A 22,845-nucleotide genomic window follows, 5' to 3' on the forward strand; every position below is an offset into this window, starting at 1 on the left:
CATCTAACCTGTATGAGGACCTCCCTGCCCCTGCCAATGTAATTGACAAATATCATGGAATATTTCCCAAAATTTAATTTTTGATCTTGGATCGTGTTCATCTTTGGGGATGTTGACAACGCCCTTTGATGTTTTCTATTTTTGGTCTTTAATTCTATATTTGGTTTACACAATCCTAAACCCACAGTTGATCAGAAGGCAAAATGCCCCAATGAAGCATGATCCAATTTGCTCCAGTGGGGGAACAAAATCCTTCCTGATCCCCCAGAAGGAGACTATGCTACATTTTTACTGCTCTTACTGTGAAGACACCTTTCATTATGTGGAGAATACATCTCTTTTTCTCCATATTTAAAGAGCGCTCTTTGTCCTCTGTAATGACTTGGAAATGTCCAAGCTATAACCACGGTATGTGTGTGTATATATATATATATATATATATATATATATATATATATATCTATATCTATGACATTGGAGACACTACACTTTAATTTACTTTAAATGATGGAGACAAGAAGAGTGTGAACACCCCAAGGTAGGAAAAAACTATGCTAAGGAGATCTCACTGCCTGCTGAAATCTACAAGAGATATAAAAATAAAGCAGTTGACTCAGGTCACCAGACTTAACAATGACTATAATATCAATTTTGAATGGACTTACACTTTAATGCTTGGCTGTTATCCTCCTAACAGATAGCAGTTGATTTTTAAACAATGTCAGTTTCACAGTGCGTTGAGCGTGCAGTTATTCCGCGACAATATCTAACGAGGCATTAAGAAGCTGTCAGCGGCGGATATTACACGAACTGCAGACTACAATGACACAGTGACCCGAAGCCTGTGACAGCATCTGGGGAAGTGATTAGCATTCCTAGCGAGGGGTGTCACAGAATCTGTGAACATTTTTACCCGTCTCAGGCTTCCTACTGTGACAGAAGTGCAGGAAAAAGGATCGCATTTGCTGGAGTGGCTCTGACAAAAATCAGGTGCCTTTGTGACCTGTATGTGGCCAAGGACCTCTTCATTTGTAGGAAATATGACTATAATAAAGATTTACATTGCGCAGGTATCCATTGCCAACATCATTGCAGGAATCCACGTCAACCATTGTTAATGCTTTAATCTGCTTATATTTAGCCTCCTCTGGTTTGTTTGTTTGCCCCATCGTCAACATGCTAATGAAATTTTTAATTACAATGTCCATTTTCATTACATATCATATTTTAGACCCAGCGATGTCGCCATTGGGTCACTGCGTTTCTCTATGCAATGTATGCAGATAATGGTTGGTGGGAGGGGCTGGCAGGGTGCTGTACATAGGAGCCATCTGCCCTGATGCAAGCAGAAGGCTGGCTCTTGGTATGACTGCCGGTTCAAAAGTCAGAAGGTTTTTTATCTTAAAGCGGTAATAAACCGCTACAGAATAATAAAAAATAAAAGCACTTGTAAGACGATGGCAAAATATTCAAGTATGCATCGCATACTAGCATATTATGAAATACTTACCTTAGAATGAAGCACTTCCAGCGGCGTCCAGTCACCGCTGAGAGTGCTGACATCTTCCCCTGGCTTTTCTTCTGGGTTCATGGGCTCCCGCGCTGTGGGCGACCAGAGTAGGGATGACGTCACTCCCACGCAGCATGCGTGGGGGAGCCCTCAGTTGCAGCAAGAAGCTCTGAAGGTCCAGCACGGAACAAGGGGGTTCATGGGAGAATGGCATTTTTAGAGTGTGCAGATAATGATAATTATTCAAACAAAAAATGGATCAATGTTTTGCGATACTGCACTGCGTCGCTTAAACTGACGTGCTTTTTCCCCCCCCAAAAAAGAGCAACAATTTTGAAAAAACACAATATTTTTAACTTTTTGCTATAATAAATACCCCCCAAAAAATTTAAAATTTCTTCATCAGTTTAGGGCTGCGACATTCCGATGGACAGATCAGACACTTTTTTAGGATCATTGACATTTATAGAGTGATCAAAGCTCGTAATAGCCACTGATTATTGTATAAATGACACTGGCATGGAAGGGGTTAACACTAGGGGGCGATCATGGGGTTAAGTGTTCCCTAGGTATGTGTTTCTAACTATGGGTGTAGTGTACTGCCTGGGAGTACAGAGAGATCGCTGTTCCTGATCACTAGGAACAGCATATCTCTACTTCCCTGACAGTGGGTCACCAGTTGACATCGCAGCCGCTGGCCACGCACATCATCTCCGGCGAGTGCCACCTATAGCCCTTAAAGCGGCCCTAATACTTGCATGAGCCCCATCTCGATCAAGTGATGTTGCATGAGTGTCTTGGCTGTCCAGGACTCTCCCTCCTCATTGAGACAGCGGGGGGGGGGGGGGGGGGGGTGCCATTGGCTCCCACTGCTTTCAAAGTGAGCCAATGAGGAGAGAGAATCAGCAAGGTTGAGCTGTGGCTCTGTATCTGAATGGACACATAGAGCAGTGACTCTGCTCAGGTGCCCCCACCATAGCAAGCAGGAGGGAGGGGCCAGGAGGGCCATAGAGGGACCCAAGAAGAGGAGGATGTGGGTTGCACTGTGCAAAACCAACTGCACAAGGAGGTAAGTATAATGTTTGTTATTTTTTAACAAAAAACTAAGACTTTTATATCACTTTAAGCCTAGCATATACTATCAGTTTTTTTTGTTCAACCCAGTGTGCTACCTCACTAGAACACAGTAGTCAGTGCTGGCAGCCAATGGCTGCCAGCGCTGATCAGATGTCAATCAGGTGCTGGTTTTCCAGCTGGTTTACCCTTTGGACAGAATCCAGCCGTTCAGCTGGCTTCTGTTGGACAGGCTGGTTTACACACGGGCTTAATGTCAGATGGGTTCTGTTGAACCAGCTGATACCAGAAGATATGTGGCCCATGTGTACCAGGCTTTACACATATATTCAAACACCTCGATGGGTGGATGTCAGTCTGGATGAATGGACATTCCTAGGCGGGCTGCGTTTGCATGCCCATCCTGGGTAATGACCACATGTGATGTCGAGTGTCCATGACTAAAATGGCTAAATTCCATTGAATGAAATGGGTGGGCCAGGGCTTAGGAAGAGTTAGATGATGCTAGACATCCTCCAGCCTGGAAATGAGATGGGTTATATCTGGCTTGCTGCAAGCATATTGGAAGGGGAAATGTTTCCCATGAATCTCCTAAAGCAAGGGGGTTCATGGGAGATGAGCATTTGTATAGTGCCCAGATAATGATCATTATTCAAACAAAAAAATCATCTAAAATCAATACATTTTATTTATACAAAACTTTAAAAACAATTAAAAGGTATAAATCCTCTGAAGAGCATATCGTGTTATATATGTTCACCTACAGTACATAGATTCCATTTGGGGAAATCCCAGAAAGTGTATATATTGATGTGTTTCACCCAAGTTGAGGGCTTCTTCAGGATATGTTTTTCAAATTTTTATTTTATACACAAGCAGAGACAGCTTGTCAGAGAGAGAAAACAACGTGACAGGTGTAAAATACATACACCTTATATAGTCTAAAGCTGCTGTAATCCACAATAGATATCCTGTAGAACCATCAAGTGGAAGCCATTGATAGATGCATGGTCAAAGTATATCTTGAGCCCAAAAAGAATGGGAGAGGTTACAAAAGGGGGAAAGACGTCTAATAGCCACATATCTCCCTTTCTTCATGCTTTCCCCCACCTCCCACGTTCCCTCTTCCAATCTTTTTGGGCTCAACATATACTTCGACCACGCATCTATTGATGGATTCCACTAGATGGTAACCCCCTTTGTCCCCTCTGACCCTTACAGTATTTCTGTTGTGGATTACAGCACCTTTGGACTATATAAGGTATATGTATTTTACACCTGTCACATTGTTTTCTCTCTCTGACAGGCTGTCACTGCTTGTTTATAAAAATATTTGAAAAACAAATCCTGAAGAAGCCCTCAATTTGGGTGAAACACACTGATCTATACACTTCCTGGGATTCCCCAAATGGAATCTATGTACTGTATGTGAACATTTATAACATGATATGCTCTTCAGAGGATGTGTACCTTTATTGTTTTTAAAGTTTTTTTATAAATAAAATGTATTGATTTTTAAAAATCACCATCTCCTATGAACCCCCTTGTTTTAGGAGATTCATGGGAAACATTTCCCCTTGCAATATGTATTTATAGGGGATTGTGCCAGAATTGTATGTATAGGTACCCCCACCCAATATTTTTCAATACACACAAGCAGTTAAGTGTTATCCCAGAACTATTAGCGATCATGGTGCTGGTGACCTCCCGTCTGCATCAGGATCGCAAGTGTGACGTCAGTCTTACTTACACCTCTGCAAATTATACACAGCAAAACTCCTCTTAGATTGTAAGCTCCTTTGAGCAGGGCCCTCTTAACCCTCTTGTATTTTATTGTATTGTAACAGTATTGTCTCCTTTTTCTATTGTAAAGCGCTGCGTAAACTGTTGGTGCTATTTAAGCCCTGTATAATAATAATAATAATATGGAGCTGCAAGATTATATCCAAGTATTCAAAAATATCAGATTTGACCTTTTATAAATGGGCGAGCCTCTTTCAAATTGGAGATTCGTAATGCAGTTGAGTACTATTCCAGGATTTTCTGGTTCTGCTGCATAAGTGAAAATTTGATTTTCCTCTACTGCTACTCATGTGTGAAGTCACGGCTGCTGCAATTTCCCAGAAGCCTCCATAAGGTCACATTTCCCCTCCGTCTCTTCCCAGGTCACATGGCCAGACACCCGTCTAGCATTTTATGAGGGTGCGCTCTCCTGCTCCTTATCCTCCAGTTGGCTGTGGAAGCGAAGCGAAGCTGCGCCGCGTTAACATGTGGAGAAGGGAACGTTTCCCCTTTGATGTCCCAACTGTAAAGTGTGGATGTTTTTTCACTCAGTAACTCACCTCAATGATAAAATCTTTGCCGTCTTTACTGTGGACGGCTTTCACAGCACAGATGTCCAGACCGCCGAAAAGTTCAGAGCATGAATCTGCCCATAAGCGATATCTGTAATATTAGAGAGGGAAGTGTTGTTGTTATTGGATATAATGACTTTTATTGTGGTGTATGGTAAGCAATTTTACATTTTTTTTATTCTATGAATTTGTAGAATAAACAATAAAAAAATAAAAAAAATAATCCTGAACAGTCACCCGCAGTAATTCTTTTCTGCCACAAGATGTCCTCAGTCTGGGTTGAATGATTTGACCACTCAACTTACTTCCTCCGAGCCTAGGCTGTCATAGTCCCGCCTCTTGGGTTGCAGCCCTCGGGGCTCAGATAATTACTGCAGTAAACTGCACACAACACATTAAAGAGGTGGTCCCCCGAAAAAAAAATTATTAAAATCCAGCAGCTACAAATACTGCAGCTGCTGACTTTTAATAAATGGACACTTACCTGTCCCAAGGTCCGGCGATCGATCGCTGCCGCTGCCATCCTCAGTAGGGGGATTAGGAAGTGAAGCGTTGCAGCTTCACTTCCCGGTTCCCTACTGCGCATGAGTAAGTTGCGCTGCACATCCTAACTGGTCCCCGCTATCTCCTGGGTCCCGTGTGTGTCCCAGTAGACAGCGCGGGGGGACGGAAAAGGCGTGGGAGTCTATGCCCGGAAGTGGTTGCAAATACCGGTCTTAGACAGGTATCTGCACCCCCCTCCCACCTGAAAGGTGCCAAATGTGATACTGGAGGGGGGAGGGTTCCGAAAAGGTTTTTTTGTGTGAACTTCCGCTTTTACCATTTGACCTCTGGAATATTTTACCCCCCTCACGACCAGGCCATTTTTTGCAATATTTTTTACTTTCTGCTATAAAACATATCCAATAAAAAAAAAATCTCATTTGATCAAAATGTATTCTGCTATATATCTTTGAAAAAAATTCCAATAAGAATATATTGATTGGTTTGTGTAAATTGTATAGCGCTTACAAACTATAGTGTATATATAATGGAATTTTTTTTTAAACTAATGGCGGTGATCATTGACTTATAATGGGACTGCAATAGTTCGGCGGACAATCTGATACTTACTGATGCTGGGGGGAACTAACTGCCACCGACATCACCAGTGACACTAATTCAGTGATCAGTGATATTATACACTGTCACTGTACTAATGACACTGGTTGGGAAGGGGGTTAACATCTAGGGCTATCAAGGGGTTAGATGTGTGCCTAACTATGTGTAATTTGTGTAAGGTGTGCTGCTTTTACTACTAGATCTCTACATTTCACATCTCTGCTTTGCAGAGATGAGAAACAGAGAGATCGTTCTCTCTGTACAGAGCTCGGTCTTAATTGCCAACACAGAGCTCTGGGCTGTGATTGTACACAGCCAATCAGCAGGTCCTGGCTGTGAATCATTGGCTGACAGGCTCCCGTTGTGTACAGTCACAGTGGGTGCTGGCCAGTGTGGGGCACGTGCACGCACTCTAAACCTGAATGTAGGTAGTGACATACAAGTACGTCACTTTGCTTGTGCGGGCTACCTGTCCGCAGCGAATTGCAGGTCGGCAGTCCTCAAGTGATTAAGGACTCATTCCCACCAGTGTGCTGCAGTCAAATTTACATGCATTGGTGTACCCCACTGCACCTCCCAGACATGCCTGTGTTGTAACATACAGCAAAGTGCAGTGCGCCTTGGGGCGCGTTGCTAGCTCATTCATATGGATGGGACACCTTACCATAAAACACCTTCCCACTTGAACAAGGCCGGATTTACATAGGGGCTATTGGAGCTGCAGCTCCAGGCCCCTACTTTAATATAGGCCCCAGCAGGGTTGGACTGACCATTCAGGCACTGTCATTGCCCTACTGATGCCACCCACTGTCAAAACCAGCCCCAAATGCATTTTGAAAAATAAATAAAAGTTGAAATTAAATGGTAAAAAAATAATAAAAAAATGAAATAAAAATGTGAATTAAATGTCTCTAAGTCCCAGAGCCCTTCTCTATTTCCCCAGAGTATTTTGTTCTTTTTGGCCATGTCTCAGTTCCAAATTCCATAAAATATTAGCATTTAATAATATATATAATATATGATACCGCTTCTCTTTTCAGGACAGATAGGGCTTCAATTTTATAGTAGATCTGGACACATATTGTATATTTTAGAGAAAATAGAGAAAAACTAGAACACAACTTTTACATAATTTGTGCAGCCCCAGATATTTAACCTCCCAACTGATTTAATTACTAATTTACAATTAAAGTATAATTAAAGGCCAAACTTATTTTTTTGGATCGAGTGGTGAGGGATTAGAACACCTGTTAAATTTTTATTGCTGTCTGTGCCCCCGTTAGGGAGATCCCCCTCTCTATTTGTTCTGTTTACTGTTATCATCAAACGTCAAAAAAAAAAAATCACTAATTTTGGGTTGTCCCTAGAACACTAAAGGAGGGGAAATCTAGAACTAGTGTCCAATGGGGACACTAGTTCTGGTTACCCTGGTGACAACCAAGGATTGCCTCGCTTTGGAAAGAATTTTTTCCAGCTTCCTGTTTTGGCTTTGGGACAGGAAGTAAAGGGAAATCTCCTTGGCGGGACACAGATGTAAAAAAAAGGCACCAATTAGTGTGGCTCCAGATCACGGGATTGCCATAACAGCCAATCACAGTGGCCACTGGAGGTTTCAACGTTTTCAAACAAAGCTCTCTTCCTGAAGGTGTCACTGAGCCCCTCTCTCTGCATTACTGGAGCTTTCAACTGTACAGAGAGAAACTGATACAAGTTAATGGGGTGGGCAACTACATGGCAAATGAGGTTCAATGTAGAAAAATTTAAAATAATGTATTTGGGTGGCAAAAATATGAATGCAATCTATACACTGGAGGGAGAACCTCTGGGGGAATCTAGGATGGAAAAGGACCTGTGGGTCCTAGTAGATGATAGGCTCAGTAATGGCATGCAATGCCAAGCTGCTGCTAACAAAGCAAACAGGATATTGGCATGCATTAAAAAGGGGATTAATTCCAGAGATAAAACAATAATTCTCCCACTCTACAAGACTCTGGTCCGGCCGCACCTAGAGTATGCTGTCCAGTTCTGAACACCAGTCCTCAGGAAGGATGCACTGGAAATGGAGGGAGTACAAGGAAGGGCAACAAAGCTAATAAAGGGTCTGGAGGATATTAGTTATGAGGAAGGTTGCAACCACTGAACTTATTCTCTCTGGAGCAGAGACGCTTGAGAGGGGATATGATTTTAATATACAAATACCGTACTGGTGACCCCACAATAGGGATAAATCTTTTTTTGCAGAAGGGAGTTTAACAAGACTTCTGGCAACTCGTTAAAATTAGAAGAAAAGAGGTTTAACCTTAAACTATGTAGAGGGTTCTTTACTGTTAGAGCGGCAAGGATGTGAAATTCCCTTCCACGGTGGTCTCAGCGAGGCGGCATTCATAGTTTCAAGAAACTTTTAGATAAGCACCTGAACGACCGCAACATACAGGGATATACAGTGTAATACTGACATATAATCACACACATAGGTTGGACTTGATGGACTTGTCTTTTTTCGACCTCACCTACTATGTAACTATGATACGTTGAATTACTACATGGCAGATGTAAACAGCTACTAACCACTCTAAAACTATTAAAATGGTGGTGCCTGGAGTTCTTGTCATCTATAAAATGGATGACCATTCAATGAGTGGGACCATTTTCTATACTAAATAGTTAATTTTCCCAAACTGAGCTTATGGAACTAAGGTGACCTATGTTTAATCTGCTGGGTATTCATGAATTCGGGGTTCACCTGTCAGTCATGGCGATCTGTTCCAACATGGCCGATCCAGTGTTTGCCTTCCAGTTACCAGAAATCGATGTCCTCCTGCAAAATCCAAGCAAAGGCATTTTAGGTCAGCAGTCCTACAATAAAGTAATATGTTTTATATGTAAATATGTTTTATATGTAAAGTAATATGTTTTTTCATGCACATTTCTAAACATTAAAACCTCCCTTATAGTTAACACCAACCACACTCATCAACCCCAGCCTTGGTGCTGGTATAAGCCTGCAGACATGAGTCACAGAACCCAGTCAATAATCTGTGAACTACTCTAGGACCAGGTTACATAGAGCATGTTTATTCTGATGTTATCTCTTCATTGCAGACCAGCAAAATGCACCATAATGCTGCACACAAAGGAAAGTGAAAAGCACTCTTCTCTTTCCGACAAGGCTTCTGTAAAGACTAGACTAGAGTAGCCCAGGCATAGTTCTGGCACTACAGCAAAATGCACTGCCAGATAAAATGACAAATTCACAATCTAACTATGTATCACTCTCTATTCACAATTACTTTATAGGGAGACTGCTACAGATCCCTTTCATTACAGTCCCTTTGCAAAGAAGTGTTCCCATTCCTACTATTGGCTGTTGGGTCTGAAGGTCACACAATAAGTAAAAAAGGACCAGATGCACCCCTTGGACTGCAAGCCGGGCACCAAAAGTTTAGAGTATGCGTAACCAGTTTTATTTGTTAATCAATGCTTGAAAATCTCGAGAGTTACTCTAGAGTTACTACAGGTTTGTTGAGCTGTGGCACATTGATCTCTGATCTTATGGTGCCTGTATAGTTTCAGGTCCAACGCCACTTGGCAGAGTCAGCAGTATGACACCAATGATTTATTTAGCTGTCTGTGGGGGTGGCCACCACTGTAACAGGGACATTCTTCCCACTAGCCACCAATGTAAGGGGCATTTTTCCAATGACCCCTAATTAATTAATTTTAGTAAGGGTTCCCTGAGGACTGGTTCACATCTATGCAGGTGGATCCCACCACACCTGAACCCACAGCTGCAACCAACCACATAGAAAAAAACACCGGATGCATGCGGGTGCCATTAATCCTAATGGCATGCCGCACGCACTGGAAATCACACCCGCACTGGGAACCGCAATGCACTTGCCGTGCCCGCGCAAAACGTGTCTCGCAGAGCCGCATGGATGTAAACCAAGCCTGATACCTGAAAACGATGTCACGGGATCCTCAGGGGTAAAATGTTTTAGAAAGGCTGACTTAAACAAATTTCAAGTATTGCTGTTTATTTATTTGCAGATCTTTGGAACCTGATGAAAAGCAGAGAGCAGTATATTTTATTATACGCAAGTCAGCAATAGAGAGGAGACGTTTAAAGTCAACTCTGGGATTCAGAGTGCCTCCAGCTGGTTGGTCGGTAGTTACCCAAGTAAGAAGTACACAACATACTTATACGCAAAAGGTACTTTATAATTTAGCAGGGTTTGGGATGACTAGGTTGAAGTCACGCAACGATCATCGTGCTGACAAATTGCATCAGGACCACTAACGGGCCACTTAGCGATCTCTATAGAATAGCTCCCTCGCTTGCCAGGCCATGAGATGTTGCTTCCTTGCTGCCCACAGAGGCACGTAAGCGATTTGATTCTACAGAGATAAGTGAAAGGCTTTCTCTTGTGATTCTGAAGCTGGTACTCTGTCATTGGGTATAAAAGTCATATGTGTAACATCAGTCTGAGTAATGAAAGTAATGAAATGTTAGCAATAATTTCATAGAGAAAATGCTGCTCCAGCCTCCCTTCAGTGTTGGTAACATGTCCAAATACCTGAGCATGTGAATCCTGTTGCAACCAAGAATCATTGTTCCATTGTTTGATCCTCCCCTTCAACAGTGACCAAAGACAACGTCAGCTGTTTTTTATCCACCCAGAAAAAACATGCTGGGTTCTATACCTCTTTGTTCAGCAATGACAAACAAGCCCCTTAGCACTATGGGTTAGCTAAAAGGGCAGCACAGCAGAAGTACTCTCAGCCCTTGTACACACGGTCGGAGAATCTGTCGGAATGAGTCTTATCGGACCGTGTTGTCAGATAATCCGACTGTGTGTGGTATGCATCGGACTGATTCCGTCCGAATCTCCGTCCGACCCAATTTTCCAACATGTTGGAAATATTTCTCGACCAACTGGGCCGGACGGACCTAATCCGATCATGTGTAGAGCATTTTCATCGGACCAAGTGCCACGCATGCTCAGATCAAATTCCTACATCAAAGCTATTGGCTACTAGCCTGAATGTAGTCCCATCGTAACGAAATTACGTCATCGCATTCTGAAAGATCGGATTTTTCGCCAACTTGGCCCGACCGTGTGTATGCAACAGTTTCGGACACAATCCGTCAGACTAAATCCGACGGGCAAAATCCAACGGATTTGGTTGGCAAAATCTCCGACCGTGTGTACGTGGGCTCACTGAAATTATTTCCGATAAGGAATTGCCCTTATAACTCATTTATTTTTTAGTGTAATTTACATCTTGTGCTATTGAGCCGTCAACAATAGGCTTTAATGCAGAAGCACAGCCAAAGCTTGTTTGGCTATACTTCTCCTGTGGATCACAGGAGTGCAGTTTGTTCTGCACTCCTGTGACCCGTTTTCAGCAGACAGCGGGCTGAATTCCACTGTCAGCCGATGTCACAAAACTGGTCCAGGCTCGAGCAAGATCGGGACAATGAAGTTGGGATCCACCCACATGCCTGGGAATCACCCGACTCAGCCTCTCAGTGAGCCACTGAGAGCCTGAGCCGGCCACTCCCACCCCCTTCACAGCCCAGCACTCCAGTGAGTGATAGGGGGACAGAGCAGAGAGTCGGTGACTGACAGTCAGAAGCTCTCTGCTCATGGAGCTGTGAGAACCGCAGTGTTCGATCGCTTGGTTCTTAGTGTTAGAGACCTAGGGGATAGATGCAGCTTCGGAGAGATGTGCAACTGTGCTCCTGTACCTTTAAGGAGGGGTGGGCTCCCCTTCAGACCACCTGCTCTCATCTATCCGTCAGAATGCATGTGCCTCCACTGCGGGGACACTTATATTTTAGTGTTAGGACCACCGATACCAGGGTGCCGTGACGTGGCTGCATGTGGACTAAACCCCTGTTTTTAATGCATACTGTTAGACAGGTCAATTTGGTTGTCTGCGAGCTGGCGGTAAGTAGGCTTTGGTTTTTTCCTGGGCATTCCCCAGACATTGATGTTGCATCCACCTAGGTAAGTATGATTCTTAAAAAATAACAAAAACCCTATTCTCTTTTAAACTGGTAAAGGTAAATTTTATTTTCCTAAACTAACAAAGATGTTATACTTACCTGCTCTTTGCAACTGTTTTGCACAGCGTGGCCCTTTACCTCTTTTTCTTGGGTCCCCTTCTGGTGCTCTTAGGGGCTGCTGAGGGGCACCCATGCAGGTGGACGGTGGCTCCCGAGCTGGACTGTGTGTGTCTGTAAACACATACAGCATGGCTCGACCATCCCCCCATCCCCCCCACCTCACGGGTAGTGCCAGATTCAACTCTGTATAGGTCCCTAGGCAGTGGAAACCTTGCCCCCCCCCCCCTGCAGGTTTCTGGACATTTCTCATGTGCGTGCTCCAGTGGGATAACATTGAACTACGTAGTGTACACGTTGACCACTAGATGGAGATGACCACCTCGATTGTACACTGCACCAAAAGTTTTTAAAAACTGACAGCTAAAAGAAGATGAGCTTTCAAGAGGCAAACTGTAATGTGAGCCTAATGTCTATGGTTTATGTACTTTAAGCTGTTATTGGGTACATTCCATTCATACAGTATTTTCTCTATAGAGTCTTCAATTGAATGTAAAGTTTTTGTTACTTTGAGTTGATTAATTTTTTCTATCTTTTGTAAACATTTTAGGAAAGCTCACTGTAATTTACTTTCAAGATCAAATCAATATTACTTTGATCCATTGTTATGGGGCCCATAGACTGGTGACTTCTCTACCTATCTATCCGGCACTGCTCATGGAATTTGACTGACAGCAGCAGGAAGACAGAGCAGTTTTGATCACATGGTACATGGCTGATACACAGTACAGGATATAGCCTCTGTTTTGTTGGGTTACTACTCTTACTTCACCATTGCTATCAATAATAGTGACCACACACGTATTCCTATGATTATATAATCAAATATTCAATGGAGTTTATTTACTAAAGCCGGAGAGTGCAAAATCAGGCTCACTTCTGCATAGAAACCAATTTTATTGTCAAAGCTTAATTGAACAAGCTGAGGTTAGAAGCTGATTGGTTTCTATGCAGAAGTGAGCCCGATTTTACACTCTCCTGCCCAGGGCTGGACTGGGACAAAAATTTGGCCCTGGACTTCATCCAGACCAGCCCACTTTAATTTTGCAAACAAGCACAAAAACAGTATATAAAACTATACGTAATTGTGAAAAAAAACATAAGTAGCATAACATAAGGAGTCCTCACTAACCTCTTTTATTATTTCACTTATTTTCCTCTGTATTTTTCTCATCTTTCTCACATCACTGCGTGAAGTTGGGGGCAAGCCGCGCAGCCATTACTTTGTTACTGAAACCGGCCCACTGAGCCATCGGCCCACCGGGAAACTCCCTGTAGTCCCAATGGCCAGTACATGCCTGCTCCTGCCTTAGTAGATAAACCCCAATGGGACTAAACTGAATAAAAAACAAATATCCTCTATCCATTAGAGAGGGCTTCTCCTATAGATTCTGCCACATCAATCAGCTGTGGAGGAATTTTGACAATCGCTTCTGACTGATCAAATATTTCAGTGTGTGCAAAAGTATCAATTGTAATTCAGACGGATTAAATTATAATTTTTTGATAGATTGTTTCCCTGTTCAACCAATATTTCAATCAATATTTCCAATACATTGAAAAAAATGCAGAACAATATTGTGTCAATATTTTAATGGTGATGGTGAATTGACTGTTTGCAGTCTCTTGTGCCTGAATTGATCACAAATCGATACATCAACTGACATTCCCATCACCCCTGTTTTATTTTCTCACTCATAAACGTTGTCTTACATTATGCTGAAGGCCTTTGGCTCGGGCTTCAGAGCGCATCCCCAGCTCTGCCATGTGTCGCAGACAGCACTGCATTGTTCAATGTTTCACTGGTGCCAAGAGAACACACTGGGAGCCCTGGGGTGTGAGCCATGCACTTCCAGAGCCTGGCCAGGGGGATATGTACAGAAATGACACTTCCTCCCTAGGCTGAGCCTGTAATCACGTCACTGCATACCCTATGCACCAACGTCATGTGGGGTCATCTGGTCGTACACATTAATCATACGAGTCACACTAGGGCCCAGGGCCCAGCTAATGACCGTGACATGCAGAATAACACTCCACACGCCTACTGGCCTCACACACTCTCGTGATTTATGGGTGTGCAGGAAAATGTATGTGACCAAACACCAGGCAAAGTACAGACACAGCAAAACAAAAACAAGCAAACAAAATGTAAAATACGGAATTAAGAAAATATTGCATCAATTTGATTGTTATTTTGCTTATAGTATGTTGTTTTAGTTGCATTTGTCTTTCTACGCAATTAAATACTTGTTTCCTAGATTTGTTAATTAGTTAGTCTTATTACATTTCAGCTTTTTTTTTTTTTTCATTTTAACAGTCATACTTCTATTTATCTTTTTTCGCTTTTATTATTATTATTTTTTTGTCCTATATACATTAAGGCTCGGTTCACGCTGCCATGACTTTGGATCCGACTTGTGAGACCCCAAGTCGTGTGAAATGTGAAACCCTATGTTATTCAATGAGAGCTGTCTTAATTAGCACTACTGAAGTCACTCAGTTCAGTAGTTTAGAAAAGTTTCCTGTACTACCTCAAGGCAACATCTATTACTTTCTATTCTATACTTCTATCACAGTAGTACTCAGGTCACTAGGAAGTCACCTGGCAAAGTTGCACCACAAGTTGCGACTTTCGGGTCACGGTAGTGTACACTAGGAGCTTAAAGAAAACACCAAAAAACCCCACATAAAAAAACTCTAATTAATAGTATTTTTGTGCCAGTGTTTAACAGCGAATAGGGGGTTATTAAGGAGCGGACCGTACCCCAAAGCACCACCCCCATGTTGAAGGCATGTGGCCTAGTATGGTTCAGGAATGGGTTTGCTCTCGTGTCTCTCCCCCCCTATTTTGGCCTGCCAGGCTGCATGGGCTTGTAGGGTCTGATATGGATTTTGTGGGGCACCCCATGCCATTTAAAAAAAACCCGTAACAAACTTGAAATGCCTGGTATAGATTGGAGGGGACTCCCACCCAGTTTTCATTTTTCTAATGCAGGTATTCTCTACATCGTTTCTTAAGGACGGCAGCCGACCGCTCCTTAACAATCGTGTTTTTTTTTCATAATCACCACTGGGTTGTTTGTTTTTTTGCTATATAAAGAAAAAAAGACTGAAAATAAAAATAAAAAAATAAAATATGCTGTCTTACATGAAATAATGCCTGATGGTCCTCCTATTAAACTCCTTGCCCAGGCACTTTCTGTTAAAGGGTGACCATGCTCCTTCCCTGTTTCTCAGTTGTGCTTTTGTAATGTCCCCCTGTCACACACATGGAGAATACATGTGGCCATTTCAACTCATATTACTCAGGCATGATCCACTGTTATCACTATCAGTAAATCCTCCCTGAGAAATGTCCCTGAGGCATGGTTTAAAGAAACATTGCCATGCAAGATCTCGCCATTAGGTTATCATCTTTCTTCTCAGAAGAAAGAAAAAATTTGGAAGGGTCAATTTGTGGACATTTTGTCCTTACTTCCATCTCCAAAGGAATATGTCAACAGAGCTGATAAAAAAATCAGATGAAAAATCAGGGGGTGACAGGAGAAGGTCAGTGGCGAGGTCTTTTAATGAAAAAATTGTAATTTGATCCATGCAGTGGAATAAGTACAAAGAAAAGATGTTTTATTTATATTATATATAAAATTTAGGAAAAAGTGTCTATTCCGAACTGCTGCCCCTACATTTTTACTTACACCTATGGTGAAGTAAGAGTTTGGAAAGAAAATGTTATGGTAGGTATGGCGCTGCTCTCATAGACCAATAATATTGGGTTATACCCTCAGCAGGTTATAACCTAATCTGTAAAAGAGGAGGTACAAATGATTCCTTAGCCAAACCCAATAAAACTTGGAGTATGATGAATGTTTCAGCAATGTCCAGTTGCAGGGGCCCCAAGGATGATCACGATGCATCGTCCGTATTAGTGTCGAAGATAATTCTACTTCCTCCACTCTTCTTCCCTTCTCCGGGGTCCCTGCAACTGGACATTGCTGAAACATTCATCTGGAGGAGTCAAAGAGCCACAGATTGCTACACAGTGGCACATACTGTGAACGCGAAATACCCCCGGAGGGGTGAAGCGCTCTGGTGAGTGCATTGGCAATAGGAGCACGGTTAAGGATCACAGCACCGAGCACTACTTATATAAGAAGTTTTTTCTTGAAAATACTGCGTGACTATGGGACACTTTTAAGCACAAGTTACTTTATTTATTATACAAAGCACCAGTCACTTGATTCACTTGTTTACATAATTTTAGATATTTTTGATTTGCATATTTTGCACTAAGGTTTTTTATTTTTTTATTTTATTTTATTATTATTATGATTGAATTTATATCTAATTAATTTATTTGTACACTACTCTGAGGGTATTAGGAATTTGCTATTTGGAGCACAAGCCACATATATATTTGTTGCCACATATATATTTATTTTTATTTTTTGTGATACTGAATTTAGTTCTAACAAATGCTGGATTTCAATTTTTATATATACTTTTTATCTATATTCATTTTTTACTCACTTTTTATTTTATTACCGTATTTGTGAAAGTTTTTGTTTTGTTTTTTAAAATAAATTATTTTATTTGATCTATAAGTCTCTGACCCAATTAACAAAACACCACAGGGGGTACAATACAACCACTTTTATTTTTATTTTTATTTGCCATTTATATTAACCCAAGGGGGAACTTACAACCTCATTTTTTTTTTAAAGTAGAGGGAAGTTAATAACAGGAAACCCAGGTGTATCAGCTAAACATAGGCTGGGGCTCAAACCCATATAAAAATATATAATATAGTTGGAGTATATATATTTTTTACTTTGGGGTAATGTAAATTGGAGACACATACTCCAAGTTTTATTGGGTCTGGCTAAGGAATCATTTGTACCTCCTCTTTTACATATTAGGTTATAACCTGCAGAGGGTATAACCCAATATTATTGGTCTATGAGGTCTTTTAATAATTGGCTTCAGGCATTTGCTATATACGCTATACGTGTGTTAGGTGAAAAACACCCAGAATATTGCAGTGGGCTTTTTCAACATATGGAACATGTGCTAGAGGCCTATAAGCATGTGGCTTAACCTGCTAGTTGGGTTGTGGCTTAACCTGATAGTGCCACAGAAAATAAGTTACACCAGGCAGCAGCCACAATCTACAGTGTCCCCTTATAAAAGAGGATACTGCTTTGCATATAATGAGAACCAGTGTAAATGGGGAGGGGGGGTTCTTGCAAATACAAGTACAAATGTTCACACTGTTCAGGATCCCACCCTTTACTCAGGTGTTTCAAGAAGAATTCCAATTTTCAAGGCTCCTAGAGAGATAATTCTACAGAAAGCATACACACCGGTGAAACTAACAAGCATGCAGCAATGGTTGGAAATATATCCAGACTAGGAGACAGCCACGTTTTTAATTGAAGGTTTATCCAAAGGTTTCCCTTTGCCAGTTTTTCAGGGTGAAGGGTATGAACTGGTTAAACATTTGAAGTCAGTTTCTACTTATGCAAATATAGGTAAAGACAAGTTAATTAAAGAAATCAGAGAGGGAAGAATAGCAGGTCCATTTAGCTCCCTCCCTTTTACACATTTTAGGATATCTCAATTAGGCATCATACCGAAGAAGGAGCCAAATTCCTTTTCCCTTATACACCACTTATTCCCTAAGGGCATCTCCTTAACCACCTCAATACAGTGCAGTTACACCCCCTTCCTGACCAGACCAATTTTCAGCTTTCAGCGCTCTCACAGTTTGAATGACAATTACTCAGTCATCCAACACTGTATCCATATGAAACTTGCGTCCTTTTTTCCACACAAATAGAGCTTTCTTTTAGTGGTATTTAATCACTAGTGGGTTTTTTATTTTTTGTGCTATAAATAAAATAAAACGTAAATTTTGTGAAAAAAATGCCTTTTTCTTGGTTTTTGTCATAAATTTTTGCTAATTAGTAATTTTTCTTCATAAATTTTGGCTAAAATTTATACTGCTACATATCTTTGGTAAAAATAACCCACATTAGTATATATTATTTGGTCTTTGTGAAAGTTATAGAGTCTACAAACTATGGTGCCAATCACTGAAAATTGATCACTTCTGATGAGGCCTTCAGTACATCAGGTGTATCTCATTTCTTGAGACACTAACAAGTCAGGAAAGTACAAATACCCCCCAAATGACCCCTTTTTACAAAGTAGACATTCCAAGGTATTAAGTAAGTAGCATGGTGAGTTTTTTTAAGTTGTCATTTTTTCCCGCAATTCTTTGCAAAATGAAGATTTTTTTATTTTTTTTATTTTATTTTACTAAATTGTCATATTATCAGGTTATTTCTCACACACAGCATATGCATACAACAAATTACACCCCAAAATACATTCTGCTACTTATCCCGAGTACGGCGATACCACATGTGTGAGACTTTTACACAGCCTGGCCACATACAGAGCACCAACATTGATGTAGTACCTTCAGACGTTCTACGAGCAAAAATGACGCATCTCATTTCTCAACCACCTATTACACTTTTGAAGTCCCTGGAGTACCAGGACAATGGAATTTCCCATAAAATGACCCCATTTTGGAAAGCAGACACCCCAACGTATAATCTGTGAGGCATAATGAGTCTTTTGAATGGTTAATTTTTTTCCAGAAGTTTTTGGAATATGTGGAAAAAAATTAAAACACATTTTTTTTTTACACAAAATTGTCAATTTATAAGATATTTCTAACACATAGCATGTATATAGCAAAAATTACACCCCAAAATACATTCTGCTACTCTTCCCGAGTACGGTGATACCACGTGTGTGAGACTTTTACACAGCCTGGCCACATACAGAGCACTAACATTGATGTAGTACCTTCAGACGTTCTACGAGCAAAAATTACGCATCTCATTTCTCAACCACCTATTACACTTTTGAAGGCCCTGGAGTACCAGGACAATGGAATTTCCCATAAAATGACCCCATTTTGGAAAGCAAACACCCCAACGTATAATCTGTGAGGCATAATGAGTCTTTTGAACGGTTCATTTTTTTCCAGAAGTTTTTGGAATATGTGGAAAAAAATTAAAACGCATTTTTTTTTACACAAAATTGTCAATTTATAAGATATTTCTAACACATAGCATGTATATAGCAAAAATTACACCCCAAAATACATTCTGCTACTCCTCCCGAGTATGGCGATACCACATGTGTAGGACTTTTACACAGCCTGGCCACATAGAGAGGCCGAACATTGAAGTAGTACGTTCAGGCATTCTAGGAGCATAAATGACACATCTCATTTCATTCCTACCCATCACACTTTTGAAGGTCCTGGACCACCAGGACAGTGAAATTACCCACAAAATGACCCCATTTTGGAAAGCAAACACCCCAACGTATATTCTATGAGACATGGGCTGCAAATAGGTACTCGGGTACTCTGATGGGCTGGAGATAGGTACTCGGGTACTCTGATGGCCTGGTGACAGGTACTCGGGTAGTCTGATGGCCTGGTGACAGGTACTCGGGTACTCTGATGGCCTGGTGACAGGTACTCGGGTACTCTGATGGCCTGGTGACAGGTACTCGGGTACTCTGATGGCCTGGTGACAGGTACTCGGGTACCCTGATGGACTGTGACAGGTACTCGGTACTCTAATGGACGGTGACAGGTACTCGGGTACTCTGATGGACGGTGACAGGTACTCGGGTACTCTGATGGACGGTGACAGGTACTCGGGTACTCTGATGGACTGTGACAGGTACTCGGGTACTCTGATGGACTGTGACAGGTACTCGGGTACTCTGATGGACTGTGACAGGTACTCGGGTACCCTGATGTGCCGTGACAGGTACTCGGGTACCCTGATGTGCCGTGACAGGTACTCGGGTACCCTGATGTGCCGTGACAGGTACTCGGGTACTCAGATGGGCCGGGACCGGTACTCGGGTACTCAGATGGGCCGGGACCGGTACTCGGGTACTCAGATGGGCCGGGACAGGTACTCGGGTACTCAGATGGGCCGGGACAGGTACTCGGGTACTCAGATGGGCCGGGACAGGTACTCGGGTACTCAGATGGGCCGGGACAGGTACTCGGGTACTCAGATGGGCCGGGACAGGTACTCGGGTACTCAGATGGGCCGGGACAGGTACTCGGGTACTCTGATGTGCTGGGACAGGTACTCAAATACTCTGATAGACTGTGACAGGTACTCTGATGGACTGTGATTGACAGGTACTATGAGGGGTGGTGACAGGTCCTCTTTATTGGGGGGGGGGGCAATCAGTGTGATTGGTGTACACTGTATGCGGTACCGAGATGTTACCGCAATCTCCTCCTCACACACGATCGGTGTGTGAGGAGGAGAACCCGGTAACATCCAATTACCGCGGTTTGTTTACATTTTAGTGATCGGCTGTGAAAGGATCACAGCCGATCACGTGGGTAAACAGCCGGCCAATGGCTGTTTACCAGCGTCGGCGACGAGCAGTGTTCCCGGGGAACACGCCACCGACGTGCACGCGCAGGGCGCTCGCGATCGCGCCGTGCACGTTCGGGGTGTGACCATCTGTGATCGGCCGTGACTTCATCACGGCCGATCACGTGGTAAACAGCCATAACGAATGGCTGTTCACCCCCTTCGGTGGCGAGCGGTGTCTCCGTGACACGCCGCCACCGAAGAAACAGGGATGCGCGCGCACGATCGCGCGCATTCCCTGTTTAATCGGGAGGATGTCATATGACGTCCTCCCGCCACAATAGGTGCGCCGCCTGGCCGTCATTTGACGGCCGGCAGTCAGCATCCAGTTAAATGACGAAATAGATGCGAGCATGTCAACAGTATATTATTGCACGTTTGAGGATGCTATTCAGCAGATTAGATTTGGCAAAGGTGAGCTGCTCACTAAAGTTGACATAAAGGCTGCTTTTAGGCTACTACCTATTGACCCGATGGCATTCAACTCCTTAGGTATGTATTTTGAAGGCAGCTGTTATTTTGTATGTGCCTCCCTATGGGATGTCCCATATCCTGTGCCTATTTTGAAAAATTTGCATCCTTCCTTCAATGGGTAGTTGCTGGTTATCAAGATATATTACACTACCTTAATGACTTCTTATTCATTGGCCCGGCACAGTCACCTATTTGTTCTTTTATGCTACAGCTGTTTAGAGTAGTCGTTCAGCACTTTGGTATTCCATTAGCTAGCGAAAAAAAACATGTTGCTATCCTCTTCAATAGAATTCTTAGGTATCAAGATAGACACTGAGAAGTTTGAATTTCCATTACCTGAGTCAAAAATTAACAAAATTAAAGCCTTCTGTGTTTGTTAGGTGTAAAAAAGTTTTTTTAAAAGAACTCCAATCGCTATTAGGACTATTGGCCTTTGCGACAAGAATCATGCCGGTTAGCAGAATATCCTCGCGTTGCTTGTATTTAGCTATGTCAGGCATGACATCTCCATTTTCGCACATCAAATTGACAGCCGACCGCAAGGAGGACCTGTTAATTTGGTATAAATTCTTTGATATATATAATGGTCGATCATTTTTTTTGGGAGCAATTTGTGTCCTCATCTGACTTTGAATTATATAGAGAATGTGGATTCTCGGCTATTTGGAAGACTCACTGGTGCTGTGGTAAGTGGTCAGATTGGTGGGAAAAAATTAAAGCCACCAAAAGTATAGTAGTGTTGGAACTATTCCCTTCAGTAGTTGCTCTAAAAATATGGGGTGAGCAATTTGCCAATAAAAGAATCCTGATTAATTCAGATAATTAAGGAGTCATATATGCCGTGAATTGCTTGTCAGCTAAAGCAATACAAGCGGTCAAATTGCTCAGATACTTAGTGTTTCTTTGTCTTAAATTTAATATTTGGCTGAAATCCAGACATGTTCCAGCAAAGGAGAATCAAATTGCGGACGCCTTGTCTCGATTTCATGTATGCCGGTTCTGGCAACTTCTGCCCAATGCGGACAAGGAGGTTATGTGTGTCCAGAACATCTGTGGAGCCTAATTTAGAAGTTCTTACAAATTCTATAAGACATTCTGTGGCAGACAGTACATGGGCTGAATATTCATCCACATGGCACAGGTGGTCCAACTTTACTAGGGAACTTGATATACAATTGGATTCTCCTTCTGAAGTAGATATTCAGATGTTTCTATGTAGTTTAATGCAGTCAGAACTATCTCATAGCCACATTGCCAAAATCCTGGCAGGGGTATACTTTTTCTTTAAGTTAAGAAACTTACTTCCATGTACAGCATTCTTTTCTATTCAGCAGGCTCTTAAAGTATATAAGAAGAGTCATTCTTTTACAGATAATAGGAGACCTATTGTAATTCAGTTGCTAAAAAAGTTGTGCTCAACTACTCATTTGGTGTGTTCTTCGGTTTTCGAGGCTATATTATTTAACGTTGCTTTTGTTCTAGCCTTTTTTGGCGCCCTCAGACTATCCAAACTATTACTAAAAAACAAGAAGGTAGTTTCAGGTTTACTGAAACATCATGTGATCGTCTGAGACAGGGATACGATTGTTAATCTGTGTCAAAGACAGATAGGATAGGTAAGGGTAGTTGGATATCTCTATGTCAGTGTGTAGATATGAATATATGTCCAGTTAGATCGGTGAACAGATATCTAGCAGTTCGGTCATTTGG

At 42.1% G+C, this 22,845-nt stretch overlaps 1 protein-coding gene across 2 annotated transcripts in view; it reads right to left on the reverse strand.

Moving 5' to 3' along the window:
• The window catches only part of SYN3 (synapsin III), a 600,616-nt gene that overhangs the window by 26,323 nt on the left and 551,448 nt on the right, over positions 1 to 22,845 (reverse strand). For both annotated transcript variants that reach the window (XM_077469161.1, XM_077469162.1), the window contains exons 9-10: positions 8,783 to 8,857; positions 4,927 to 5,029 (exon numbers count right to left, since the gene is read on the reverse strand). In XM_077469161.1, the coding sequence (XP_077325287.1) occupies positions 4,927 to 5,029; positions 8,783 to 8,857 (178 nt within the window). The remainder of the gene's footprint in view (positions 1 to 4,926; positions 5,030 to 8,782; positions 8,858 to 22,845) is intronic.

Source organism: Lithobates pipiens, unplaced genomic scaffold, assembly GCF_037356315.1.
Source record: "Lithobates pipiens isolate NorthernLeopardFrog02 unplaced genomic scaffold, aLitPip1_a1.2 Scaffold_8, whole genome shotgun sequence".
NCBI classification, from domain to species: Eukaryota; Metazoa; Chordata; class Amphibia; order Anura; family Ranidae; genus Lithobates; species Lithobates pipiens.